Below are 26,968 nucleotides of genomic sequence, written 5' to 3' on the forward strand. Positions count from 1 at the left end.
TTAAATATTAAAAACTTCCCTAAACAGGGCTGCCTTCAGATGTCTTTTAAAAATAGGATAGCTGCTTATTTCCTTGACATCTGATGGGAGGGCGTTCCACAGGGCGGGGGTCACTACCGACAATTCCAGTTGGCTTGAAATAGTTAACAGTAGTCTCTGTTTAAAAATGCCCGTGTTGCGAATAGCTCTCCAAACCACTGGGTTTATACTGCCCCAGCATCATTTTCCAGGTGGCTGGTGTGTTTGTGTGTGTATTTCCTAAATTTTTTGCTTTGAAACCCTGTAATCTAAGGAAGAGTTTTGAATATTATGGGTGCACATAAAGGTATCATTTCAGTTGCTCTCCATCTTAAAAGAAATTTCAAAGTTATATTCTGTCATCTTGGAGGAAATTGGGGTTCTAGTCTTACACGGTTCTGAGCACATGGGCTATAGTCCTTATGTAGAGTTAAGTCTTCTTTAATCTCATTGACTTCAGTGGAATTGAAGTGGCCTGTGTGCAGGATTGAAGGGTTCAGCTTTAACTCTGTCAAGGACATTTTAATTATAAATGCTTAATTTTAAACATTTAGGGAAGTTATTGGCATTCTTTGAATGTAACTGAATGAAGTGAGTCAGAAAAAGAAAGAAAGCAATCCATTTTGATTTCAGAACTGCTACGAGGAAGTGCCCTGCAAGCAGTTCATTCTTTGAACTCCTGTATATATGGCTTGAACAGCTTCTGGGATTACTATTTTAAACATGTCATAAAACCTTTAAGCAGATTTCAATGAAAAGAGTGGCATTGGGCTGATCTTCTTGCAGCTATACCTCTTTGGTAGCATTTCTGAAGGAAGCACTTGGTTTTATGAGAACTCATTATCAGCTATGAGTACCAGCCCTATGATGCCACTGGATCAAATTTTGTAGAGTTTTCCTAGCCTTGAGGCTAGCTGGTTTCTGATATTACCATATTGACAGTATTATGACTTATGTTTAAAATAGTAATCCCAGAAACTGCTCATGCCTTATATACAAGACATGACTCTGAAAAAAATTAACTGCTTTAAGGTAGGTTCCTTGAAGCACATATCATTACTGTATGAAAATGAGGCTTGCCGGGGGCTCGCTTGGAGATGGTGTTTCTACACTTAGAAGCTCAAGCACTAAGAGATGATACAGCTTCTATGTTGTTTTCCCCATTGATTCCTTTACATACCTTTCCCCCCTGCCTACCGCACAAGGAGTCCAGTTTTACCATCCTGCAGGCAGGGGAAAACGAGTGGAAAAGGAAGACCAAAGAGAGATACATATTGACTGTGTCCTTGTTCAGCACCTTAAAGCATTTTAAAAAGCAGGAATGGGGAGCTTTTTTCAGCTGCATTTAGGTTTCAAGGGCCAGACGTGGGCAGGGCAAAAGTGGGAAAGTTATGAAGGTAAATTTTGCCTTGGTGAAGTAGCCTAGTTTCTTCTGTCTCTCACTTTTCTCTGTCTTCTATCTAGACACATTCCAGCCAGACAAAAGCACTTGGGGCACAAAGAAGGGACAGTAAGGGGTGTGGCCTGGGGAGAGTTCCGAGGGCCATATAAGGATGTCTGAAGGGCCACATTCAGCCCCAGACCTGGCATTCTTCACCCCTGATTTAAAGGTGTAGACTGGATACTATCTCAGGTTGAGGATCTGTCAACCACAGCATGATTCCTGTATTTTCTTGTGGCCACAGAATATTTGAAAAGGGTATTATCCCTAAATCAGTTTTGAGTGTATGTGCAGACTTACATCTGGTTGAACTGTATGTGTGTAGTGAATTATTGTGTCCATAGCACATAAGAGTTAATCTTGGCTGCTTTTGATATTTTAAATAATTCAAATATATGTCAGATGCAGGTGATGGGGAAATGGTTATGGGGGAAGGCCAAGAACAATAGCATAGTCACAGTTAGAAGACAATATTTGAAGCAGAATAATCAATAGCCCAGTTGGCTAATAAACAATAGTAGTTTGATTCATACATAAATATATTTTCTATGTTTCAGTTTTTGTTGCTGATATGCTGGTTTACATACCTGCAGTAATCTTGTACTGTTGTTATTTAAAAGAGACTTCAGCTAAGAGGAAGGTTGGTATGATTTATTTTTCTTTTCTTTTTTTGGACTTACAGTGAAAACTAGAATGGAAGGCAAGGATGGGGCTACTTAATGCTACAAAACCAGAAAATATTTTCTGCTAACATAAAATTGATAGCACAAATTGCTAGTTCGTTTTATAGTTAATAATGTTACATTGACCTCAGTTACTGGAAAGCCTTGCAATGTTGTCCATTTTTTGTATAATTAAGAAACAAGGATTGCACAAACAGACATAGTATGCAGCAAAATGCAAATTATATTTCTACTCAGAAGTAGGTCCCATTAACTTCAGTGGAATTTAGTCCCAAGTAAGATCACATAGGATTGTGGACTTGCTTTTCTTCATTATAAATACTTTTGCCCGGCTTTTCCGCTAAAAATGCCCAAGGCCTCCCTAGGTAGGCTGTTAACAATTTGGTAATGGCCACAGGAAAAGCCTTCTCCCAGGCCACCTCCAAACGCCACTCAGATGTTGATAGGGCACAAATGTTGATAGGAACCTCTACATCAGATGTACCTGCTCACATTGGAAGAGACTTTCTTTTTAGCCTTACTTGTACTTTAGATGCCCCCCGCCCACTTCCAATGTCCCTGCCCAATGAAGGTCACAGATCTTACTGCAGTCAAATGTTTGTGTGTGCTTGGAGCTAAATTCAGTACATGCTTTTGAATCCCACATTTAACATTTAGACTGGCCCTTTTAATAGCCACGAATAGCTGGCTGAATCACAGTTTTGGCCAGTAGAACAAGATATGTTTGTAGAGTGATGCAGTGGATTCTCTGTTGCCTTCTATGCATTGTTTCAGCTGGGAGAAGTGAAACGTGTTTAAGGTCACATACTCTTTTGAGGTTGCATGGGGATGAAAACATTTTTTCATGGGCAGCCTGGGCTGCGTACCAGTAGGCAGCAGGACAAGGGGCAAAATGCAGAAGAGCAATGGATGTGCCTCTTACCTTTATATTCTTACAAGTAGGACTACATTCCAGCCTTGCAAAAGTCACATACCCCTTTTCCTTCCGTCCTCAAGACAGGTAAGCAAGCTCCATCACAGTTCAAAGCCTTATTCCAAAGCAGAAAGTTTAATGAGGATGTAGACCAGGGCTGCTGAGGAGTGTGGCCTGAGGGCCACATAGAGAGGCTTGGAGGCTGCACTTGGCCCCCCAAGCCTGAGGGTTCCCCACCCTTGTTCTAGTATGCGATGACTTATTACAAAATTAGCTTCTTTGTGTTTCTTTTAATGCAGAATGTCTGTTTTCTTTCCCAGATTTCTAGTGCTCTCTGCATACTGCTTTATCCGGGACTCATTCTGATTGATTATGGACATTTTCAGTATCCTTGCCTATTCTGTGATGTCATCTCTTTACACTTTACCAATTCAATGGATTCTCTTAACCCAACACCAATCTCTTTGCTATAGAGCAACAAAAGGGATGTAATGGTTTAGGGGAAGTATGTGAACAGGGAGGAATAATTCCTGTTCATTGCATAAGATGTTTTTAAGAGCAGTGAAAAAGACACAGATAAAGGATACAGCCCTGTGCACGCTTACCTCAGAATAAGCCCCATTTGAACACAAGAGCAGCTAACTCCCAAGGTAAATATGCATAGGATTGTGCTGTTAGGTATTAATGGTGCAGCTAAACATTTAAAACAACAGTTATTGTATAATCTGGGTTGCTGCTGTATGCTGAATGTGTGGATACATGTTTGTTCAGTATGAAGTGCGTGGTATAAATACCCGAAGGTGAGTTCACATAGGCATATTTATCTCAAGATGACTAAATTAAAAGTTGTATGTGTGAAACAGCCATTGGAGATTAAACAGCAAAGATAACAATTTGATGTCACCTGTCGTTATCTCAAAATGAATTTCAGTGGAGGCAATCCATAGGAATGTACTTTGCATGGATCTTTATGGAAAGGTAACAAAACTGCACATCATTGTGATGGTTGCAGCCAGTATGGGCAAACTACAAATTTTCAGGAAACTTGTTTCATGTTATTTGAGAAGTGTAGGAACCGCTCCCCAGCTCTGCTTGCTTTTGAGTTTCCGGTAGTGCCAGAACAGAGACACTCAGATGATGTCGTTCCTTCAGGTTCTTTCATATTGGTGTTTGAGAGCTCAGGGCAAAATCTCCTCACAGGTAAGCACTTTGAAGTCACATTTATTTTATTTCAAGATTAATTAAACCTCAAATCAAATTGCTTAAATCTCTCCCATTGAAATCAGTGGGACTTCAGACTTTGACAGGATTAAATTTATGGCACGGGCAATCAGTTATGGTGGCAAGAGGAGACCATCTGAAGTATTTCCTTTATAACTTAACTTTTTTAATCTGTTTTGTCCTTAACATTAAAAACATATATAATTCTGTGAGCCTTGGCTTTGCTTTGTGGGGAGTGCTTTGCCTGTCTTATGATTTTGACCTCTTGGGCTCAATAGCATTCTGCTTGGCTCTAAACTACAAACAAATGGAGTTGTACCATTCGTTGCCCTTCTTCAGCTATCTCTTGGGAAAGTGCTTCAAAAAAGGCCTGGTGGGGAAGGGGTGAGTATCTTTAAAAGTTGACATCCAGAAAATGGTCCTGGAATGCACTTAGGCAGGCTTGCCTTGGGAATTTGTGCATGTCATTCATTTCTCGATTAAGCTTTTGGAGAAGGGATTCATGTCATTATAATTCTTTACTCCCCCCCCCTCCCCCAGAAGAACATTTTCTCCTAAGTCATTAAATAACATACTAAATAGTTTTACGAGTGTCCATAGTGTATCAAAATACACACGACTATCTTTTCTCTTCAACACCTGTCATTAGTTAAGCACAGGTCACAAATGGACACCCAGATTTAGAAGATAAGAGTTTAGCATATCTTTTTTAACATTTAACAGTTTTCTTATCCCTGATCTCTTTTCCTGTTAGCTATCTCACGTTAGGTTATTTAATGTCTGTCGTTATGCACGGTACTTTAAGTCAGCTTTATGTTTGAGAGCACATAAACACTACTATTTTCTTTCACATGAGCACTTCTTCTTCAGGGCTTGGATTATTTTAATTTTTTTCTTGCAGGCTGTTACTGTTAATGAAACTGGGGTTTACCGTGGGTGTTTCTTTTGCTCTCTGTTGGCTCCCGTTTTGTACAGACGTTGAACAAATTTTGCAAGTGTTCAGAAGGCTCTTTCCAGTTGATCGAGGTTTGTTCGAGGTATGCCTCATCTTCCCTGCCCTGCCCCCTTACAAGCTTCTTGTAAATGTTTTATATTTTTAGCTCCCTTGAGAAACCTTCACTTTGACCCTTAGGGATTTCATGTGGAAGATACACCAGAAGGCTAGTAATATGATCTGGCTTCTCTGACTGTCATTTCTTGCCAGTTATTTAATCCAGCGTTTAACCCCTAGCTCAGCTGGCATCTTCCAGGATATTATATGAGTAGACAACATTTATCCCATCGTCAGATCTATAGCTCAGACGTACATTTTTCCGTTTGACCAGATTCCATAGTAATTAACAGCGTCCTTGCTCAATCTTATCTAGAGGGTCTAAAAAAATGAATACATACTGGATTCTCTTTTTTTACTGTTCTAAAATAGTCATTGGACTGATGCTAAAATGTTACATGCTTTAGAAGGCATTGAGATTCCTGATTTGCTGTGTTGGAAAGTGCCATCTTGCTTTGCTAAAGTAAGGCCTAAAGGTGTTGAGCATAAAGTATATGATTTTATTACAGATATGAGTTCTCTTAAGTGGTTTGCACCAGAGAGAGGGTGTGGGGAAGAGAGAGTGAGAAATAGTGATACAACTCATCAGTGGACTTACTTCTGAAAACCATTAACATCCCTGGTAGTGGTGCTGGCACATTGGTAGAAAAATTTAGGCTCACTTGTATGTTGACATTTTACACGAAGTGTGAGGTATATAGAAATTCACAAGCCAAAGAACTGTCAAGTAATTTGGTGCGTTTACATGTGTATTTTTAGGGAGGCAGGATATGTATTTTTTTGATACACATTGATAGGTTTCACTGATGTTTTATAATGAAGAAACTTCACACGATTTTACCCAGGATAGCTCAGGGATTTTTGATCTAATGTTAGCTGAAATGTTTTCTGAGCTGAGCAGAGGAGTGACTGATTTGGATATTAATCTGGATAAACTGAGAAACTGTCTACGTAAGCAGTGCACAGTAAGTTTATACTGGGTTGCCTGTGACAGGTTCTTTGAATTGGTTCCCATTTACAGAGATGCCTGCAAGTGCTGATAGTTGTAAAACTTCTCTGGCTATTAAACAGGCATCTTATATGTTTGTGGGTGCTGCCAAGCACTTGTCACCTTCAGCAAATTTGCAGTGTGTGTTCTGTACACTTGTAAGTGAACAAGGAGGGATGTCTCAGTTGTTGGTAGTAGCTTTCTTGCTGTTATGTCTACACAGCTGTGATTCAAGCAGCTGTTTAGGGATGAGTTTCATGAGCATGCTAGCTGTGTGGTTACAAATTTAATTTGGAAAGTGATCCTAGCACAACTGCTAATGTCTTTAGACTTCTTGATTTATTAGGGTTAACTCTGTCATTGCTAGCAACTAGCAAGCAGAGCTAAATATGTTCTAGTAGCAGAATGTGGCAAAATATAGTGTGGCTTCACATTTGCAAAAAAACAGTTTCAAACTTCTCTTACTTAATATGCTACAGTATTGTTATAAGAGATTTTTCTAACACAAGCTCTTGTACTCAGTAACGTACTTCTCTGTTAATTAAAGGCTTGTTTTAATCAAAATGACATTGCCCACTATTTTGAACCAAGGTCACACAGATGCATTTAATCTCGGCATCAAATATACATCCATGCAAAAAGATCCCTGCCATTCAATGTATAAATAAGGCCCATCAACAAAAAATAATGCAACACTTTAAATATCTTCTCAGGATAAAGTGGCCAATGTTTGGTGCACCGTAAGTGTTTTTTTCAAAGTAAAGGCAGTGCTGTCAGCAGAAACTCAACTTAAACTAAGGTAAGTAAGAATAGAAGTCCATAGCAACTTTCAAGTATGAATTGTGTTACACTGTTGGTAGGATCACAAGATAGTATTTTAAAACAATGTAATAATATTGCCCTCTCTATGGTGGTTCCCACGTCTGTGGAATGCCCTCCCCTTATGGTTATGAGTAGTGCCAACATTGTTATCATTTCAATGCCAGCTGAAGACTTATATCTGCCCAGGCATTTTAAGTTTTGCAAGTTGATTGCTATTTAACTTGCTTTGTTTTTTCTAGCTGCTTTGATGGTTTCTTTTACAATTTATTGTTTGTTTTATGATTTGGTTGGTTGATGTTTATTTCATTTTGTGTTCTGTACCTTACTCTTGAATCTGTATTGATGAAGGACAGGTTATACATATTTTTAAATAATAAATACATAAAATGTCAGATTCTGGCACTGGTTCGACCATCTGCATGGAAACAGAGTTGATTTAAACACTAGTGTCATGTGGTTGTTTTCTGCTTGTTTATTTTGTGAGTTTAAAATTAGGAAATTCAAAACAGGAACCTTATTATTTGTTTTTAGTGCAGGTATGAAAAAATCAGGTTTGATCCATAGTTTTAAGAAGGTGAATCCATTGTTACTGAGATAGCATTTTTAATACATTATTTTATGTTCAGCTTTGCCTTAACATTCCTGACTGCACTTCCCAGTTGCATAAAACTAACTCTGCAGCCTTCTATCAAAGGATTTAAATATGCTTTGGTAAGTGTTTAATGAACTTTTTAAAAAAATTAATGTAATGTTTGTATGTTTTATAAAAGAAACAAATATCTTTCTCCATTCACACTCTGTTCAGTTTCATAGAACAACATATATATGTACCATATGATCTCTTCCAATAAGAAACCAAAAACCTGGCCATTCTGAGTGACCATAGGTGCTGTATCTCATACCAGTCTGACTGCTCATTATTCTTGTTTGCACACCAAAACATAGTGCTCTAGAAACAGATTATGAAGTTGGAATCATCCATATGTCAGAAGGCTTATTGCTTTCCTCCCACAAATACATATGTACATATGCACGCACACACAATCATATATAGGATGAAAATATATCACCGAATGGAAATTAGGATGAGGTGGCAAAATATGCACAGAAATTGCTATATAGACTATTTGGCCTATGCAGGAAATCTGGAACAATGTCACCCTGGCAGATGACTGTCTAGCCTCTGCATGAATTCCTCTAGTGAGGGGAGCCCACTACTCTCAAGGTGATTGGTGCTATTGAGAAATTTCTGAAGTCTATCCTCCTGTAAGATATGCTTATTACACCCTTGTTCTGCCCTTTGGGACAGCAGAGAACAAATTTGTTTAAAAGCTTATGATGCAATTTATCTGGTTCTAAAGACTTCTAGCTCACCTAAAGTAGCTAGGTATTTCCTGACCAACTTGGAACCACAACTCCTAACCTCTATATAATTCTATATAATTATAGAATTTTAGGGTTGGAAAATGTTCCAAGGATCATCTAGTCGAACCCCCTGCAATGCAGGAATCTCAACTAGATCAGACCTGATGGATGATACATGATCAGTCATGCTACTTGTGCAAGCATGCACACTTAAATGTTTTTTGGGCAGTGGAGTTCATCTATTCATGTCACATGGATTGTTACATATTAATCTAGATTAAGGAGAACGAACTCCACCTCCTGGGAATGAGGAAGCCTCATTAATTAAACATTTATGTGGTAGTTTAAACAACTGCAATCCCAGGCCTGTTGGTCCAAATTGCCCAAAAAGACTCATAAATCAGATGACTAATATTTCAGGCTTGGAGAATAGCCACTGTATTGCGATGCTCAAGGTTCTTTTTTGACTTATGGCTTATGTTAATAATCTCTGATAAACAGCCACCCTTGTCTCCGTTACTTAAATTTTGAAGTTTATCTGTCATTGCATGCTGAAGTTTTGCCTAAATAGTCACACAGTACTTTTAAAAGGATCAGTAAAGTTACTCCACTGTGCTACTTTGTATTTCTTAAAAATTACTTAAAACACTTTTAACAAAACACGATTATAGCAGTCCTCCAGCAATACGTAAGTGGTATTCTTCAAATTGCTGAAGGGAAGGGAAATGCCTTTAATTTTTTGTTCTATAATTTTGCTTCAAAATACAAAACCACGCAAAAAAGCAGAGGTGGATTTAAAGAAGTGTGACTGGTCCAGCAACACAGGCCACAGTGTCCTGTGTGTGTCACATTCTACAATAATGTAGAATGGAAGGCAGGGTGGGGGATAATTTTTTTGTGTTGCACAGGCCGCCGCTGAAATTTGAGACCTCAAGTTCCACCACTGAAAAAAGCCTTGTATGGATGAGTGTTCACTTCTTATTTTGCTTTTTTTCCAGATCAATATTACTTGTAAAAAATTACAGTAGTTATTGCAATAACTTTAAAAAGGAACTGTGCTTTTCTCTCGAATGTTGTTTTTATACTGCAACTTAAAAATATTTCATACACTTAGTTATGGTAACATACCCATTTTAAATGTACTTGAAAATAAGGAAAAGTGGTCTTAAGCACAGTGACATTTCAAGCAGAATCCTGTGACCTGGTTCTCTCCAGATATTGTTGGGCTACAGCTCCCATCAACCCTCACCATTGGCAATGGAAATTGTAGTCCAAACATCTGGAACACCATGTTGGGAAAGCCTGCTTCTATGGATACATGTAAGCTGTTCCTGAATAGCAAAAGCATCCTCTACATGTTCCTGTCGATGGAAATATAAACAGTACTTGTTGCCTCTGTGTTAACACTTGTTAACTTTGTTTTTAACAGGTTAGCTGTGCATTATCCTTCTTCCTGTTCTCATTCCAAGTGCATGAAAAATCTATTCTTCTAGTTTCAATGTAAGTTGTATTTTCTACTTTTAAAATATATTGCATCGTTATCTGTTGAAATGGGAAGTAAATAAACAGCACATCTGATGAAGTGGATCATGGGATCTGATCTAGAATAGGGCTCCAGCACCTATGCAAGGGTACATCCTGAATGTGCCAAAGCACAAGAGAATTCGTTCAACAAAATAACATTATTCCCTTTGCTCAGGGTGCATGAAAGGGTATTTAGTATACCTGGCCAAAGGAGTTGCCTTCTATGTCTTATTTTTGAAAAGCTAAATGTTTTAGAATGCATTGTTGTCTTCCATCCTCTTTTCTTTTTACACCCATCATGTAAGAAGTAGACTTGGGAAGTAGGAAAAGTGTGAGGAGGTGGAAAAGGTGACAGCTTTAAAATTGATCCACATGCTTCAGAGATGGCTTTTGCCAAGTTCACAAGATGCTGAACATGCATTGAAGTCACATGCTCAGCCGGAACCGTAGAGCCAGGTTCCTATATCACAGTAATGTCAAATCTGAGATTTTGGGATTTACTTGGGACCGAAGAGCAGTTTTTTCATCTGTAGGTCTGTTTGCCCAGAATGTTAAACCATGGTGTAGTGCTACACGCTTCAGCTGAAATGAATCTGAGCAAGACTCAGGCTTGCATGCTACTCCTTTCCTCCTGCATAGCTGGAAGGATGTTTCTAGTATTTACTTTCCGGCTTCTTTGGAAAGTGTCTCGTTTTATCCAGACCAACAAACTGTAGTTAAACCAGCCAGCTTCAGAAACCATGATTTTAAAGCTGGCTTGTTTTGAAACTGAAATGTTGTCAGTATGTCTTTCCTTATCTTCATTATCAAGCCCTTCAGTTAACTACTTTCAGATACAGTGGTACCTTGGTTTGCATACTTCTTGGTTTGCATACATTTTGGATTACAAACACTTCAAACCCGGAAGTGCGTGTCCTGGTTTGCAACCATTTTTTGGATTACAACCCATTTTTTTGGATTACGAACAAATTTTTTGGGAGGCCCCATTGGTGAAAGCGCCCCTTGGGTTACAACCTGTTTTAGTTTACAAACGGACCTCCGGAACAGATTATGGTTACAATCCAAGGTACCACTGTATTTGCTTGCATGGGTCTGTCTGAATTGCTCTTATTGACAAGGAAAGGGATATGACTGAGTGATGGAACACGTCTGCATGCAGTATGTCCCTGGTTCAATTCCTGGTCTCTCCAGTTAAAGCTGGAAAAGGCTCCTGCCAGAAACGCTGGAGCCAGTCAGCATTGACATTACTAAGCAAGATGGGCCTCATGGTCTGACTTGGTATAAGGCAGCTTCCTGTGTTAAAAATGAGTCAAGTAGTAGCAAAGAGTGGGACTTGCAATAGAATGTTGACGTGTGGGGTGACAGTATTGAATATGCCAGCCAGCCAAGCTTTCTTCCATTTTCTAGGTTCACTATATTTTGCTTTGGTTCTTTTGCCAGTGCCTCATCCCCTGACATCCCACATTCAGTAGCTACTGTGCATACTCAGCTCTCCCCTTACAGTTTTCCCCTAGTAAATATTGCTAATACCTTTATCTTGGTTTCTCAGTGGCCTTGTTTTGGTTACAGTTCTGGTGGCACTCACCATTTGGATTTTCTGTTGCTATATATACATGATTGTAAGACTAGTAAGTGGTGTTAACACTTCAATTACCCCCATAGGAAAGTGCATAAACAATTTCCAAGTGCAATTTATTTTACTCTGTTGCCCTAATGGGCTGCTTGGCCATTATTGTTATGTATTGTGTATTAATGTGCTTGTGGTCTGTATTCTAAATAAATGCCCCTTACTGTTGTTTTGCATCACTTGTTAAAATAAAAAAAAAATGTATGATGTAGCAGCTCTGCTATCAACTAATTGAAATGTTACCTTGACAATGTTTATGTAGGTTTTATTTGCTTTTCCCCATAGACCCGTCTGCTTAGTTATACATGAAATTCCTTTTATGTCTACATGGTTTCTACTTGTTTCAACCTTCAGGTGAGTTTGAATAATAGTATTTCTAAAAAATTCTAACTTGAGTTTATTGAGGACTCCCTACCCCCTTATATATTGTTGGGCAAATAACCATGATATGGCATGAACTAACTTGTCTCTTTCTCCACAGCATGCTGCCCCTTCTCCTGAAGGATGGCCTGCTCCTGCCATATATCGTGACAACACTGGCCTTTCTCACAGTGTGTGCAACCTCTTTTTCAATATTTGAAAATACTTCTGAAGACGATATGCAGCTAAAGCTTTTCCCCACTTCCATTAGACGATGCATGCCATGGTTCAGAACATTCTCAAAGGTTATTAGGAGTTCAGTAAGTAACTCTTACAAAAACCTTGTCTTTCGTGCACTGATTTGTCTAAGGGGTAGATGCTTTCCTTTTGTGTTTTAAACATAAGCTACTGTATAGTTGCCAAGGTCCCCAGTCACACCACTGCCATGATTCCCACCGTGTGCAGATGCTGCTGGTGAAGACAATTGCTGGAACATTTTAAGCAGTTATCTGGGGCAGCGTCTGACACTTTTAGTGTGGCATGAAGAAGCTGCAGTATGCCTTGGATTGCACGTAAAAAAACAACCCTGCAGCTTGGCTATTATGTTCAAACCAACCGTGGTTAACATTGAAACACGTATCAAGAAAAGAGGAGAGGGAAGGATGTGAGTAGGAAGTTTGATCCAGCTCATTTGGGCTTGTTCACCTCACACTAAACCATGGTTAGGTTTGGCATCCTAATATGGACGACGTGACCATGTTTGCATCAACCCTGGCAATTGGTACATAAGATGTCATGTTAGAGACACATTGTATTTTCTGAAATATCTTCCATAAGGATGATGAAAACAGAGCACCTAAGCAATGAAACGACTTATTGGACATTGTAAATCAGTGATAACCAGTGTACCTTTTCTCTCTCCTTTCAGTTCCTTGTCTCAATAACTCTGATGGGCATCCTGACTTTAATGAGTGCTACATTGGATCCTCCACAAAGGCTACCAGATTTATTTCCTCTAGCTGTCTCTGCTGTATCCTGCTTGCACTTTCTATTCTTCTTGCTATATTTTAATGTCATTGCAATATGGGAATCAAGAGATAGCCGAAATCAGAAAAAAACCAATTAGGTCAAAGTGCCAACCCGCAAAACTAATGACTAAAGCGAGGGGAAACCTTTTAATATTTTCATAGAACTATGTCTTAAATCATATGTAATGTGAGGTATAAATTGCTTTCTTATTTTATGTATTTGCTGGGGAAAGCCACACAAAAATGTTTACATGTCAATTTGTGCTGTTTCAGGAATGTGAATAGCCATTATTAAGAGAGGTTTGAAATGGACTCTTTGTCCTCTGTATGCAATAAAAGGGAAACATCATACTTGATTATTTGTTGAAGATGGAAAGCTACTGGTACCTTGAAAACAATTAAGTAATATTTTGGCCACCTTTACTGGCTTATTTTGAATAAAATTTCCAAATTAATTTAATAGTATGAGTTTCAGTTTAATGCACTTCAAATGAAATGCGTTGGGGATGCAGAACCATATTTTATGGCGTATCTTGTCTGTTGCTACTAAATGCTGTCTCTTCTAGCCTATTTGATTACATACATTAAGCTGCCTTGTACAATATTTCACTATTCTCTATGATATGCTTAAAATCATCAAGGCCACTGAACTAATATTCATGACTCAGTGTCATGGTTCATGCTTCCATGACAGTCTTATTTCAGTATTAACCTTTATACTAGCTAAAAGTCCATAACAAGAGTTCCAAGGCGCTGTTGTGGCCAACATTATTTTTAATGTACATCAACATCCAAACCTCCCAGCGATATGCAAATTTTATAGCCAAAATAGCATTTTAGTCATATAGATTCTAATTCTATAATTCTAATGCAGCAAATCACAAAGAACTCAAATTGTGCGAAGTCCTTTTTCTGTAGCACTCTCTTGTAACAGTCTTGATATTTAACAGCCTGCAACTCAAATATTGTTGGGTTTTTAAAAACTAAGTTATTGCAAGAATTCAAATCCATTTGGAATTCTTTGGTGCTTGATGGTTGTCTTCATGCCATCTGCCTGCACTGACAAAAGTGTACATGGAGTATAAAGAATTAGACCAATTTCTAGCAGCCACTTATGAAGACTTGACATTTCTGCTGTATATGACACATCTTTATCATGGACATGGACAATTAGTTCATTGTTCCTAGCCAAAGTCTTACATTCAATACACATTGACTTTGAGTATTCATTTTAAATACAAAATTCAACTAGCCTCTGATTTAATTTGATTTGTTGCCATATTTTAGCACCTTATTCAACAAGACAGTATACACTTATCATCACATGCTTCTATTGCATGTCAGCTCCACCCAAATTTATTCCTTTCTGCTGTTCTGAAAACATGTACAGCAATAAGACAAAGCCCTCAAAATGGGATAAAGTGGTACTACGTATTTCTGATACAGATTTTCAGTTTGCAAGTACATGGTTTGGTTTTCTGCCATACAAAATGCAACATATTCTGAATGTAGCTCTTTACAAAGCTCAAGCTGCCTAGTATCTTGTGCCAGGAAACCAAAATTCTGCATGCACAGTTACAATCTATTATGCAAACAAATGCTAATGATGTCCTTCCCCTCTATTTTTCTAATGGCCCTGCTATGCTCTGTGAAAATGAACAGAAGCTGAGAACATAGGTTCAATCACTTGAAATTAAAACATTGTGCTGGAATGTGAAGATTATTAAAAGTAAAGTTGCCACAGAGCAGTAATACATAATTTATTGTATTAAAGGGAATGATATCTCACACCAATGAAACTTGTATTTTTCCTACACCAAGTAAGCCTTCTAAGTCTGCAAGTATACAAACCCGTACACACTTTCAAACTGTATTCTTTAAAGTTTTGTATATCAATCCATCAAAGGTCCAGTGTGCTGAAAGAAACTGCATGCATAAAATGTTTGTTTAGTTCCTGTCAGTCTATATCAAGCACTCCAGGTTCCCAATATTGGATCAAAGATTATATCAAACAGATGGTTGGCTCTGTCAGCCTGGATGGTGCAATTGCTTCTCTTTTGGGTGTGCCCCAAATCCAGCCAAACTTCCTTCACTGTTGGCCATCTGTTGGATGGCTTGTTGCTCAGATATGTGTGCAAATTTCCCCTGGAGTGGAGGCCCAGCGTTCCTATGCAATTTGGATTTATTTATTGTGAACGGAAGAGGATAGCATGTGCTGAATGTGCAGCCTTGTCACACATAGTAATGAAAGTTAAATCCTAAGCCGGGAGTTGGATTCAGAGATGCCTTGCACCAGCAGGAACTGATGTGTCGGGATAGCTGGCAGAACCTCCCCACTTCATCGCAACAGTTCCCATGCTATCCTCTAGGATTCTCAGGGCTATGTAAGGGGAATTGCTGGGTGATGTTTCATGGACCAGGTCGGAAATCTAAATTTTCCAAACTGTTGTTTTGTTCCAACCCAATGTTTTACTGAATGATGACATTAACAATAGTCTATTTCTACCCCTAAGAATGGGGTAGAAGCTATTAGTGTGGTAGGAAAGCTGATTTTCCCCCCACATCTGGCAACCAATGCACCCCTTTGGTTTCAGAAAATACATGAGTCTAAAAAGCCCAGGACACAATTTTTATGGCCCGCTAGTGTCTATGGTGGCACATTTGCCAGAAGTAATGCATTTAACGTTAACTCTGAATGTGTATACTTGGTTCTGACCAAACTAAGCCTCCTAGCCTCCACATATGAAAGGGCTATCTATGGATCACTTCCACATTTCTCTTATTAAATGCTACCAAGCCTAACTTTACTCCTTTCTCATAGCTGTTATTCCTCCCAAGAGGCATAGGTACCGCAACCACTGGAGAGCCAATTCAAGGTATGGAGCAACTTGGGCCTAGTGCCAGCCTCACCTCCCTCGGGTCTAGAGCCGCAGATGGGAAAAAGCAGACATATTCAGTCTCTAGAGTGCTATCAGCAACTGAACTGCTCCAAAATGAGGATTGTGTGGGTGTTCGTTTACTTCATTAATTTGTTAAAAAGGTTAAGTAAAGGACCCTTGACAGTTAAGTCCAGTCGTGAGCGACTCTGGCCGCCTTGCGGTGTTCATCTCGCTTTACTGGCCAAGGGAGCTGACATTTGCCCGCAGACAGTTTTTCCGGGTCATGTGGCCAGCATGACTAAGCCGCTTCTGGTGAAACCAGAGCAGCGCACGGAAACGCCGTTTACCTTCCCGCCGGAGCAGTACCTATTTATCTACTTGCACTTTGAAGTGCTTTCGAACTGCTAGGTTGGCAGGAGCAGGGACTGAGCAATGGGAGCTCACCCCGTCACCGGGATTCAAACAACCAACCTTCCGATCGGCAAGCCCTAGGCTCAGTGGTTTAGACCACAGCACTACCCACGTCCCAAATACAGTTTGGTAAAATATTTCTAAGATGTTGAAGCACTGCAAAAATCACTCAGGGTAGGAGAGTGTGAAACAGTCGCTCTTGCTGACAGAGCACTGATCTCACATTTCCATTAGCCATTTCTTCTGCTTGTAGTCATCAGAAGCCTGGAGCAAGTATCCCCCAGCATAGAAAAACATTAGTTTTATGTGTATCTCTTTTCTTTGTCCTTCAGATGGCCTTCAAGGGTGATAAAGTGCGAGTTATCTGATCTACCTTATGTAGAACTAGGAAATGGTTCTTAACAGACCCAGCTGTTTCTGAAAAGAGAAAAAGCTTAGTACAAGTGGCTGAGAAGCAGTACTTTAATAGCCTTAGGCTGCAATTCCGAAGAAGCCTACAAGGGAGCAAGTCCCAAGGAAATCAGTAGAACTTACTTGTAAGTAAACATGCTTGGGACTGAGTTATGATGCCACAAACAACTGAAGAGGCAGCAATGATGTTGCCCCAATAAAGTCCCTCAAACTGTGTAAGTGAAACTGACTAGCAATTGCATCTTGAGAAGAAAAAGTCCCCTCAACCTTTTCCTGCTTAAAAGCATATGCATATATTTGAAGTAACTAGCACTAGTGTATCTGAAGAAGTGTGCATGCACACGAAAGCTCATACCAAGAACTAACTTAGTTGGTCTTTAAGGTGCTACTGGAAGAAAAAAAATTTTTTATTTTGACTATGGCAGACCAACACGGCTACCTATCTACTACTAGCACTAGCAGTGAAATACTTTGAACTGTAACCTGTACTCTTTACACCGAAATATCTAAGCAAATCACTTTTTAAAAACAATTTGTCAATGCCAAATTATCTTTCAAAAGTTTTATTCTATAAAAAGAATTGTGACCCAATTATAGTTGACAACTTCAGTTTTGAAATTGGTACATGCCGAACAACTTATTACTGTCTGCTTGGTTGCAAAACACTTCTTGCATGGGCAGAAGGCACTTACATTCCACACCGGGAGCAAGGGCTCCATGGTTTCTACCTGTTTGTCTCCCACCCCTTCTGCAGCTCTCAAACCTGTTGTATAGAGTCTTCTAAATTTCAAGAGCGGCTTTTGGGTGATCAGAAGGGGACCCAGTGCAAAGCAAGAAGGAAAACCTCCCTATGTAGTGTCTTCAAACCATCATAAAGGGTATATATACAGAAGAGACGAGCAAGCACATTTTTAAGGCTCCACTCTTTGCTTACACTCAAAATGGTGAAGCTGGCATTTCAGTGTCAGTCATCTGAGAAGGTACATGCCTCAGCCTCACCACCACCTAAATTTCCATTAAAAATAATCTTTATGTTAAAAAGTTATTAAAGATGTACTTGGCCCTCTAAACATTCCAGCATAGTTACCATTTATTTTGACTGAAACATGATATCATTTGTGGATCTCAGTACATGCTAGGATAGGTTTTACTGATTCCTGTCCCTGCAGGTACTATTGCAAAGAAACATTAATCTCTATGGTGTTGCTTTTTAATGATTTTGCGGCATAAGTTCAGGCACCACAAAGCAGAAGAACATACTGATAGCTTTGCTAGCAGTGCAAAACTAAAGTTATTTGGTGCTTTTGTAAACCAAAGTAACTAAAAAGGCATTGCAAATGTTGCATGTGAGGCACATAAGGTTTTGCTAGCAAAATGATGGTAGCGAGCCAAAGATAGATGGAAAATTGCTTCCTTTTGGGTGTGCTGATAAGTTGCATAAACAATGCCCCGCATGTTGGCAAGCAGTCTTCATTGTTTGTGGTCAAACTGGCACTCCTTCAGAGAAAGCATGGAGCATATCATTACTGTGAAATTTACAGTTTGTTTGAAGGCCTGGGAAATAGTGTCCATCCTTAAGCACAGCTCTTCTTCCCAAAACAGGAGGGGAAAGCTCCCCGAGGCATTTTACCAAGGTAGGGCAAGCATAGGGGCCTGGTGCAGAAATTCAGCTTGTGCCGTTACCCATTTGCATAAAAGAGCTATGGAGAAGTGTATTATTTACATTGAGATTATCTGGTTGTGCAGATTGTAAAGTTTAAATTAGACGCAAGAAACTGTATCTAGATGTGCACCTGCCTAGTGCACTGAGCAATCCTTAGCTGGTATTTGCTGGGGAGATAGATTTACAGGCGTTTCTTTTCAACCTTTTAAGTAGGATCAGGCAGTTGTAGAATCTTGCAGCCAAGCAGAATATATTCTTCAGATATGGCCTGTGTAGGTTAAAAAAATATTAAAATAAACGACAATTTTGGCATCCATGTTGTCCTTTGAACACACTATTTGTGGTTTAGTTCTAGCTTTCCTGTGTATATACAGAACACCTAGAAAACAAAACACCCCACTTCCTTGAAAGCATCCTGGATGTTAAAATACAAATGCTTCCCAGTATTAATTTAGTTTACAATTTAACATGGGGCAACCTCATGTGTCAGCTTAATATTTCAAGGGACATATTTAATGAAAACCCCCGAATACATTGATTCTGGTTGCTATTACCAAAAGCCAGTTTAGAAAGCTTCAACCTACAAAGGATTTGTTTCTTGAAAGGAGGGATATAAAGGATTAGAATAAAGAAGTATAAACTTAGACATATTACATAGCATCCTTGGGTTTGAATATGTTCTCTGTTTTGTGACTACCTTTCAGCAAACTCCTGTTTCTTTCATACCTGCTCTGGAATAACAGGAGGTGATTTTTCTAATTAAGAGGCATGCAAGAGCTTTGCCTTTTGTGTAACTGGCAGTTCATCAACTGATTATGCCAGCTGTGTTGGCTACAATTTTTGCTTCCCTCGGCCAAGTCTTAAGACTTCAGCTTGCTTTCCTGGCATGAGCATCCTACAGGGTGGTGTCCATTAGCAAGCATCAAAAGGAGACTGTGCATGCCCTCAATGTGCATGTAGCACCTCAGGAGGCGGGTGGGGAGGGGAAATGCTACACATAAGAACAAGTTACTTTTAGATGCTTGTGACAGATGCTAGAGAGTCTATTGCTGTGCTCGCTATGTTTGGAGTCTCCTTGGTGCATTTTATGCCACGGAGACAGGCAAGAAACCCTATTACTTAATGCACTGCTTTTCACATTCTTGCCGCCTGCCATAGCGCCAACGTTTCCCTTGGAGGAGCATGGGTGCTACTGCAAACCTGCACGGTCACCTAAGCAGTGTTGCAGGAGTGGCAACCCCTGGATCTTTCTGCAAGTCACCTCCGTTCACCTGGAGGTACATGTCATAGGTCCAATCAGAGGGATGTGATTCTAAACTGATAGATCTTTCAACAGCTGGGTTCTTATGCTCGCTGTATCTTGCAGAGAGACACTCTACTCTCTCAAGCCTCCCTGTACTTTTGAAATTATGAACCAAGAAGACTGGTGGGCGTAGGAGCTGGCTTAGGAGAGAGGACTCTAGATCAGGGCTTCCAAACTTGGGTCTCCAGCTGTTTTTGGACTACAACTCCCATCATCCCTATCTAGCAGGACCAGAGGTCAGGGATAATGGGAATTTATCCCTGACCACTGGTCCTGCTAGCTAGGGATGATGGGAGTTGTAGTCCAAAAACAGCTGGAGACCCAAGTCTGGGAAACCCTGATATACGTATTTTTCGCTCTATAACACGCACCCGACCATAACACGCACGTAGTTTTTAGAGGAGGAAAATCCGTAGGCATGCCACCGTAGGCATTTCCTCCATAACACGCACATACATTTCCCCTTACTTTCTAGGAGGAAAAAAGTGAGTGTTATGGTGCAAAAAATACGGTAAATGGTTAGTATGCCAAGGTTAGCAGCAGTTTAGTAAATGAGGGTTAGAACTTAGAGAAGGTGGGAAACAGGAATAAGGGGGTAGAGGAGAAAGCCAGAAACTGAGTGGGAGAAAGCTGGAAGGGCAACGAAAGCTGCCTGTCAGGCAAGAGGTGAGGATTCATATTCTGATTTCAAAAGAACAGCCACATCTTTGTCTATAGGCAAAATTGCCATCCTATCATGATAGCATGAAACCATTGATTAAAATAATTGAGCAATCATTAATTAAAATGCCATTTGGTAAAAGATATCCTGCAATCAACTTCTTTTTTTAAAAAAGGGAGTTCAGTAACAGCACAATTCATTGCACGCATATTCGGAAGTAAGCCTCACTGTCAGGGGTTCAGGAGCAGAGGCAAGGGCAAGGGAGGAAACAGAGAGCGAAGGGGAGGAGGCAGAAGAAAAGATGAGTGATGACGACGACCCGAGATCTCCGAGTCTTTCCAGTGAATCAGAAGATTCACAGAAAGGAGCACCAGTGGCCAGGGCAAGGGGGGAGTCTAGGGGGGCACCCCAGGAAGATAGAGCCAGAGGGGACTCAGAGGAGAGCAGTTGGAAATCGGGACCAGCGTCACCGCCAGAGAGCAGGGAAGAGGAAGGGAGCCAGGGGGCAAGCGCTGGCAGCTCACAACAGGAGGGAGGGCATGAGTCAGGAGTGGCCACACCTCCATCGGGGAGCGAGGAAACGGTCAAACGGAAAGTGGAAAGTTGGGCGCGCGCGCCAAGTTCAAATGCACAGGAAAGTGACGCAGTGGGCAGCCCTGAAAGAGAGCCAGGTCCTAAAGCCCGGCGCAAGGAGACAGGAGGGTCCGGGGGGTCGGCGTCAGAAGAATCCAGGAAGGAAGAGACCCCGGGGGGTAGAGGGACCCAGAGGAGGACAGTCAGGCGGAAAAGGTGGAGCCGGGCTAGGATATTAAGTTGGTGCACAAGGGGCGGAGACTCAGACGGAGCTTCGCCGATCTAGCCACTAGACGTAGAGTTGCACGCAGCAGCTTGAGAATGGAAACTGTAACTCAATAAAGACTTTTACTTAATGATCGCTGGCTAGCGTGATCCTCTGTGAGCTAGGATCTTTAAGCAGCTCTGACACTCACTAACTTCAGTGGAGTTTATTTCCATCTTCTAGATTATTTGAGGCATGATGGTGTCTTTTGTACTGTGGCAAGAACAAAGCAGCCATGTCTGTTCCCTCAGCAAAAAATTTGTGGTGCTTTGCAGCAATAAAAATTGCATCTGTAATATACCATACAGCTAAGTCTTTACTGTCCAATACCAAATTTGCTGCAGAACTGCCGATATGGCAGTTGATGCTCAGAACCCAAGTCCCTTTTTTGCACTGTTTGTGTATAACAATGCAAACAGCACCAGGAATGCACAAGGGATGGCTTATGTTTGCTACACTGGGTCACCTGAGATTGAGCAGGAGTCCTTATTTTATCACTGACTGCTAACAATTCTTTTTTCAAAACTTCTCGTTCAGCTAATAATATAATGAAGGTGTTTGGAAGAGATGACATCCAAGCTACTATCAGGCACAACACTGGCTATGTGGAATGGGTAAAGGACCAGGTACTAGCTACAAAAAACAAATTTTAATGAAGCTAATGTAGTTCTTACCACATGTGGGGAAAACTGCAGATTTTATAAAAAGTGACAATCTGTAGGAGTCTGTAAACTCAGAAACAAGAGCCATACATTTTGATGGACTTGTCATTTCCTTGACAAACATTTTCTAGCTTTGATTAGGGTTCTTGGCTGACATATTGGACAGGCTCAATGAACTTAATGTTTGCCTGCAAGGCAAGACCTGGAATATCTTCATTGTGTTTCAGAAAGGATGGCATTCTTTTAAAAAATATGCTATGGAATAGCTCTGTGCAGCAAGATAATTTAATTTTGTTTGTCTGGGGCCTGTGTCCTAACCACATATGCCTTGTCTACTTTAAGTCGGGGAACAGGATCTTGCTGCCCCCCACAACCCATCCTCTGGGCCACATGTTGCATACAATGATGGAATGAAAAGGTCTATAGGAGGAGAGTTCAGTATATGCAGGCCCAGCTGATGCAATAGTTTTTCCTGCTCAAATAGTTGGGGAAAGAGTAGATCACACAAATCAGACCTACTCAATTTAAATGGTGCACTAAACACCATTTTGTCACATCCAGCTTATGAATGTGGGGTGGCCCTTGGAGGAGGGCATGATATTCATGTCCCACTGCACATATACTGCATGTTTTAAGATGAGATGGGCTTTGGAAATGCCAGTAAGTGAGAAACTTGTCTCATCTCGTGATTCAGCACACATATTCCTGGAGAAAAATGGCAATTAAAACAACATGATTTTAGTAGAGCTTCAGAGTAAATTTTGCCTTTGTGCAAGGGAACCTCGTCAAAGTTGGAAGTCATCCTATTTTGAGCAATTGTAAAATTACATATCATGAGCTCTCAAGTAAACTAGAATTTCCTGAGCTAGCAAGAAACAAAAATGGTTCAAATACTTGCTAAGTTTGCTTTGATGCCGTGCCAAAAATAGAATGCACTTCATGTGGTATCATCCCAGCAAATATTTCTTTGGATGAATGAAAACACAAACAAAAAACTGTTTTGGAAAACATTCTGACATATAAACTTACACATGTGTGCTAAGTAATGCCTTTTGAAAGACATTATGTCTGAACTAGCCCAGCATATTGATTAATACACATTTTGGGAAATAAAGAATCATCAGTTTGCAGAGAAAATATTAATAATTAACTCTCAGAGTCATTTACATTCAAATTAAGTTAACACCCATTATGAGTTATTAATCAAGGGGTGCTAGAAATTAAGTCCCACAAATCTACCATTCCTCAAAAAGCTTCCAATAAACACATATATTTTAACTGTACTTTCAATTACAGATTTCAATCCTGTCTTTTAAACATGAAGATCTCCTCACCTCAGTTGATGAGGGACTTAAGGTACTCAAAGCTGTTGGCAGGTTGGAGATAGTCTGTAAAACAAAGAACATTTTTTTCACATAACAAGAAAACCAATACAATTATATATTGCAGTTTATACTTACAGTATAGAAAATGAAAAATCTAACATAGTCACTGGACACAATCTAACATGTAGTTGGGCCCACTGTTTTCATTGGGATGCATTCATCTTGTGGAACACAAATTGCTTTTAAACACAAGTTAATGCAAATGTTGAAGATTCTATTTTAACAATAGTGGCAAAAACAGAGGCTTACCCAAAAGGTTTCAGTGGGTTGTTAGAACTTCAAGCTCTTAGGGTTTGGCAAGTTAAAAACTGAGGTAAGAAAGAACTCCAAGCCTACCACCAACTCAATCTTGTGCTGACCATCAGGAAGCTACTTTTGTCAGGCATGTTGCTAGGTCAGCCTTACCCCAACGTGCTGCTCAGCAGATGTTCTGGACGACAGCCCCTATAATCCCCAGCTAGTACAGGCCACAATCGGAGATCATGAGAGCTTACAAGGTCCAAGGCATTTGAAGGACATAAGATTTGGGGGACTTGATGCTTGCTACTTTAACGACCCTGTGGCTGAGGCCCATGACACAAGCTAATTTATATGTATAGGTATCCCTGGAGATTGCTTCTTGGGAGAAAAGGAATGACAAACCTAGACAGCATTTTAAAAAGCAGAGACATCACCTTGCCGACAAAGGCCCGTATAGTTAAAGCTATGGTTTTCCCAGTAGTGATGTATGGAAATGAGAGCTGGACCATCAAGAAGGCTGATCGCCGAAGAATTGATGCTTTTGAATTATGGTGCTGGAGGAGACTCTTGAGAGTCCGATGAACTGCAAGATCATCAAACCTATCCATTCTTAAGGAAATCAGTGCTCACTGGAAGGACAGATCCTGAAGCTGAGGCTCCAATACTTTGGCCACCTCATGAGATGAGAAGACTCCCTGGAAAAGACCCTGATGTTGGGAAAGATGGAGGGCACAGGGAGAAGGGGACGGCAGAGGACGAGATAGTTGGACTGTGTTCTCGAAGCTACCAGCATGAGTTTGACCAAACTGCGGGAGGCAGTGGAAGACAGGAGTGCCTGGCGTGCTCTGGTCCATGGGGTCACGAAGACACGACTAAACAACATCATCCCTGGAGAATGAAGATGGTGGTACTGGGGAACACTACTTTGCACACACACACACACACACACACACACACACACACACACACGTATGTATTTGTGTGTGTATAGGAACAAGCAGGAGATCTGAGACTCACCACCAAAGGTCCAGTCCCCGAAGAGACCTCCTGTCTTGTCCTGTGTTTATAACAATATCAGGCCCCACAGTGGGCTTCTTACCATTCCATTTTGCCCTTTCTCCAACAACGCAACAAGTTAGTCAAGATACTGGCTTTCCCAGTGTCTTACAGAGAGTTCAATGCTCAGTGGGGATTTGGGGTTACATAGGAAGCTCCTTATAGCAAGGTCAGACTGTTGGTCCATCTAAGTAAGTGTTGCAAATACTGTCCAGCAGCCAGGAGTCTTTCCCAGCCCCAGCTGCAGATGTCAGGGATTCAGCCTGGGACCCTGGCCATGCTAAGGATTGCCCTCTTACCACTGAGCTACAGCCCTTATTACAGATTCTGGTCAATGCACCACACGGGCTCTGAGCTGAATCAGAATCAACTGTGACGCTGTGTAGAGACCTTAACCAACTTTGCCGTTCAACTTCAAGAGACCTGCCCAGGTCAAGGGGAGTCGCTCAAGTCTTTCTAGAGAACTACTCTAATCCGCCTGTGCAAAGTGGGGGAGAATCTTCTGTTCCTCTACCCATCCACCAGCACAGTGAAAGGTCATGATCTAGTTGAAAGTTTACTCTCTTTTATGCATGTGTGTGCAAGTTTAAATGGTTTAAACCATGAACAGCTCTAAAGTGGAGAGGGAGAGAGGAAAAAATGGCCACCTGTCTGGTGATATAAAACCAATCTTCTCTTAAATGTGCCAGAATAATTTTTCTCCACCTCAACTACAGTTAAAACCTTCAGTCTATTCATTACTGTCCTTTTATAGTATTTTTATTTAATAAAACCTATTAAGACTACCATACAAATCTCTTTACTTATGCTTTTATCTTTTAACTGATCAATTTTTATATTGCTGACATCCCCTCTTCACCATTTGCTCATTTAAAAATTCATAGTACATGAGCTATGTCTCTGGAGAAAATGTCTATAAAATTTGTTACAGCTGGCAAATGTGTATGAGTCAGTGATAGCACATGACTAAATGCTTCACAGAAAATAAAACTTGTTTCTGTAGTAAGCAGAACTGTTTAAATGTTATTTATTTTTATGTTTCAAAGAAAATATATTGTAAAGTGCTGCATTGATTTAATACGCAACAGTGTCTGTGTACACGCTGTATAAGGAAAATTTATGAAACCTTTGCACAACTCCTTTAATTGAATTTTCCAAATCTCTCACCACACACAAATAATCAATATCTTCTGCAGAGAAAACCAGTCAGAATTATTGCAGTCTTTCTTTTCAATTTTGTTGTCATCAGCACATACAGAGCACCTGGATATTTGTAATGTCTGGATAGCAAGTTATTTACACCTCTTAAAATGTAATTGCTATTAAGTGACTCCAAACCAATGCACCTTTCCTTTTTTATTATTTAAAATAACTATTGTACGTCTCAAAGAAGACATATTTAGGAGTATTTATAGTAATGTACGAATTACTATACATAACACTTATATAATTAATAGTTTTCATTTCACCTGATATCTAATGTCAGGGTTTGGGGTTTTTTGTAAAAAGCATTGTAGGAAGAGATCTACAAGAAAAACACATTGTAAAAGTAATGCATCAAAGTTCATGTACAATGGCTGAATGGTAGACCTTCATATAAGGAACTCAGTTTGACAGGTCAGTGAGTGTTTGTGCACATCCGTGTGGTTGGTTGTGTATATATATCTGAAGCTTTATAGTCATATGTCTCATATGCATTTCTATGTCTGCCACCAAAGTTAATAGCTTAATATTTCATCTACATGGCATAGGATAGTAAATAATTGAAGAAGTTTGTAGTTTGCCTCCCAAGTATCTATCACACCTGTAGCTCCGGCCTGTGATGCTAAACATGCCAAAGGCTGTATTTTAAAATTCACACCCTAATTACAGCCACATATTGACACAAGTGTCTTTGGGGAAACAAAGTGTTATTTTGTTGAGATGAGAAAAACTAATCGTGCAGTATTTGTAGGTCAAAAGAATAACTGAGTTTTGACCATTTTTCTTCACAATAAGTAGTATCTCTCTACTAGACAGATTAAAGTCTCACCTGAAGCAAAAACACAAAAACACCCCACAAAAATCAATACAGCCAAAACTTTGTCTCTTACAAAATAATCTCAAGAGTGGCACAGCCTTCAAGGCAACCAAGGCTGCAATCTTACACACACTTGTCTGCGAGTAAGTCCAGGGTGCCAACAGAATAATGGGTCCAATGCACTCTATGTGGATTAGGCCTTATGCCCCCTCTTGCAAAAGAGGACACAAATTGGTTTAAGCTCTGTATCCTATTTTGCAGTTGGGTTAGACAACCCCAAAACAAATTAGGGCCACACAAGTAACAGAATGTTTGACAGACTGAATGTGAACAGGTAGAGCTTTTTTCCATACCAGAAAAGGCTTCACCTGCTGAATTTTGACCTGCCACACAGCTGT

The 26,968-nt window shown here is 40.1% G+C and overlaps 2 protein-coding genes across 5 annotated transcripts in view; one reads left to right on the forward strand and one right to left on the reverse strand.

Moving 5' to 3' along the window:
* ALG6 (ALG6 alpha-1,3-glucosyltransferase) overlaps window positions 1-13,501 on the forward strand; it is a 29,515-nt gene extending 16,014 nt beyond the window's left edge. Inside the window, exons 6-15 of the mRNA XM_083510397.1 lie at window positions 2,017-2,099; window positions 3,376-3,440; window positions 4,475-4,660; window positions 5,178-5,313; window positions 7,029-7,114; window positions 7,764-7,848; window positions 9,932-10,002; window positions 11,939-12,007; window positions 12,135-12,333; window positions 12,942-13,501. Coding sequence (XP_083366523.1) covers window positions 2,017-2,099; window positions 3,376-3,440; window positions 4,475-4,660; window positions 5,178-5,313; window positions 7,029-7,114; window positions 7,764-7,848; window positions 9,932-10,002; window positions 11,939-12,007; window positions 12,135-12,333; window positions 12,942-13,139 — 1,178 coding nt within the window. The 3' untranslated portion in view covers window positions 13,140-13,501. The remainder of the gene's footprint in view (window positions 1-2,016; window positions 2,100-3,375; window positions 3,441-4,474; window positions 4,661-5,177; window positions 5,314-7,028; window positions 7,115-7,763; window positions 7,849-9,931; window positions 10,003-11,938; window positions 12,008-12,134; window positions 12,334-12,941) is intronic.
* A 296-nt stretch (window positions 13,502-13,797) lies between these two features.
* Window positions 13,798-26,968, reverse strand: part of ITGB3BP (integrin subunit beta 3 binding protein) — an 89,885-nt gene continuing 76,714 nt past the window's right edge. For 3 of the 4 annotated variants that reach the window (XM_083510384.1, XM_083510385.1, XM_083510386.1), the window contains 2 exons: window positions 23,204-23,257; window positions 17,290-18,673 (listed from right to left, as the gene is read on the reverse strand). In XM_083510384.1, the coding sequence (XP_083366510.1) occupies window positions 18,611-18,673; window positions 23,204-23,257 (117 nt within the window). In that variant the 3' untranslated portion in view covers window positions 17,290-18,610. Of the gene's footprint in view, window positions 17,049-17,189; window positions 18,674-23,203; window positions 23,258-26,968 lie in introns of those variants that run through there. The other variant, XR_014527743.1, reaches the window with a different exon arrangement.

This window comes from Podarcis liolepis, assembly GCF_965112155.1.
Source record: "Podarcis liolepis genome assembly, chromosome: 6".
Taxonomy (NCBI): domain Eukaryota; kingdom Metazoa; phylum Chordata; class Lepidosauria; order Squamata; family Lacertidae; genus Podarcis; species Podarcis liolepis.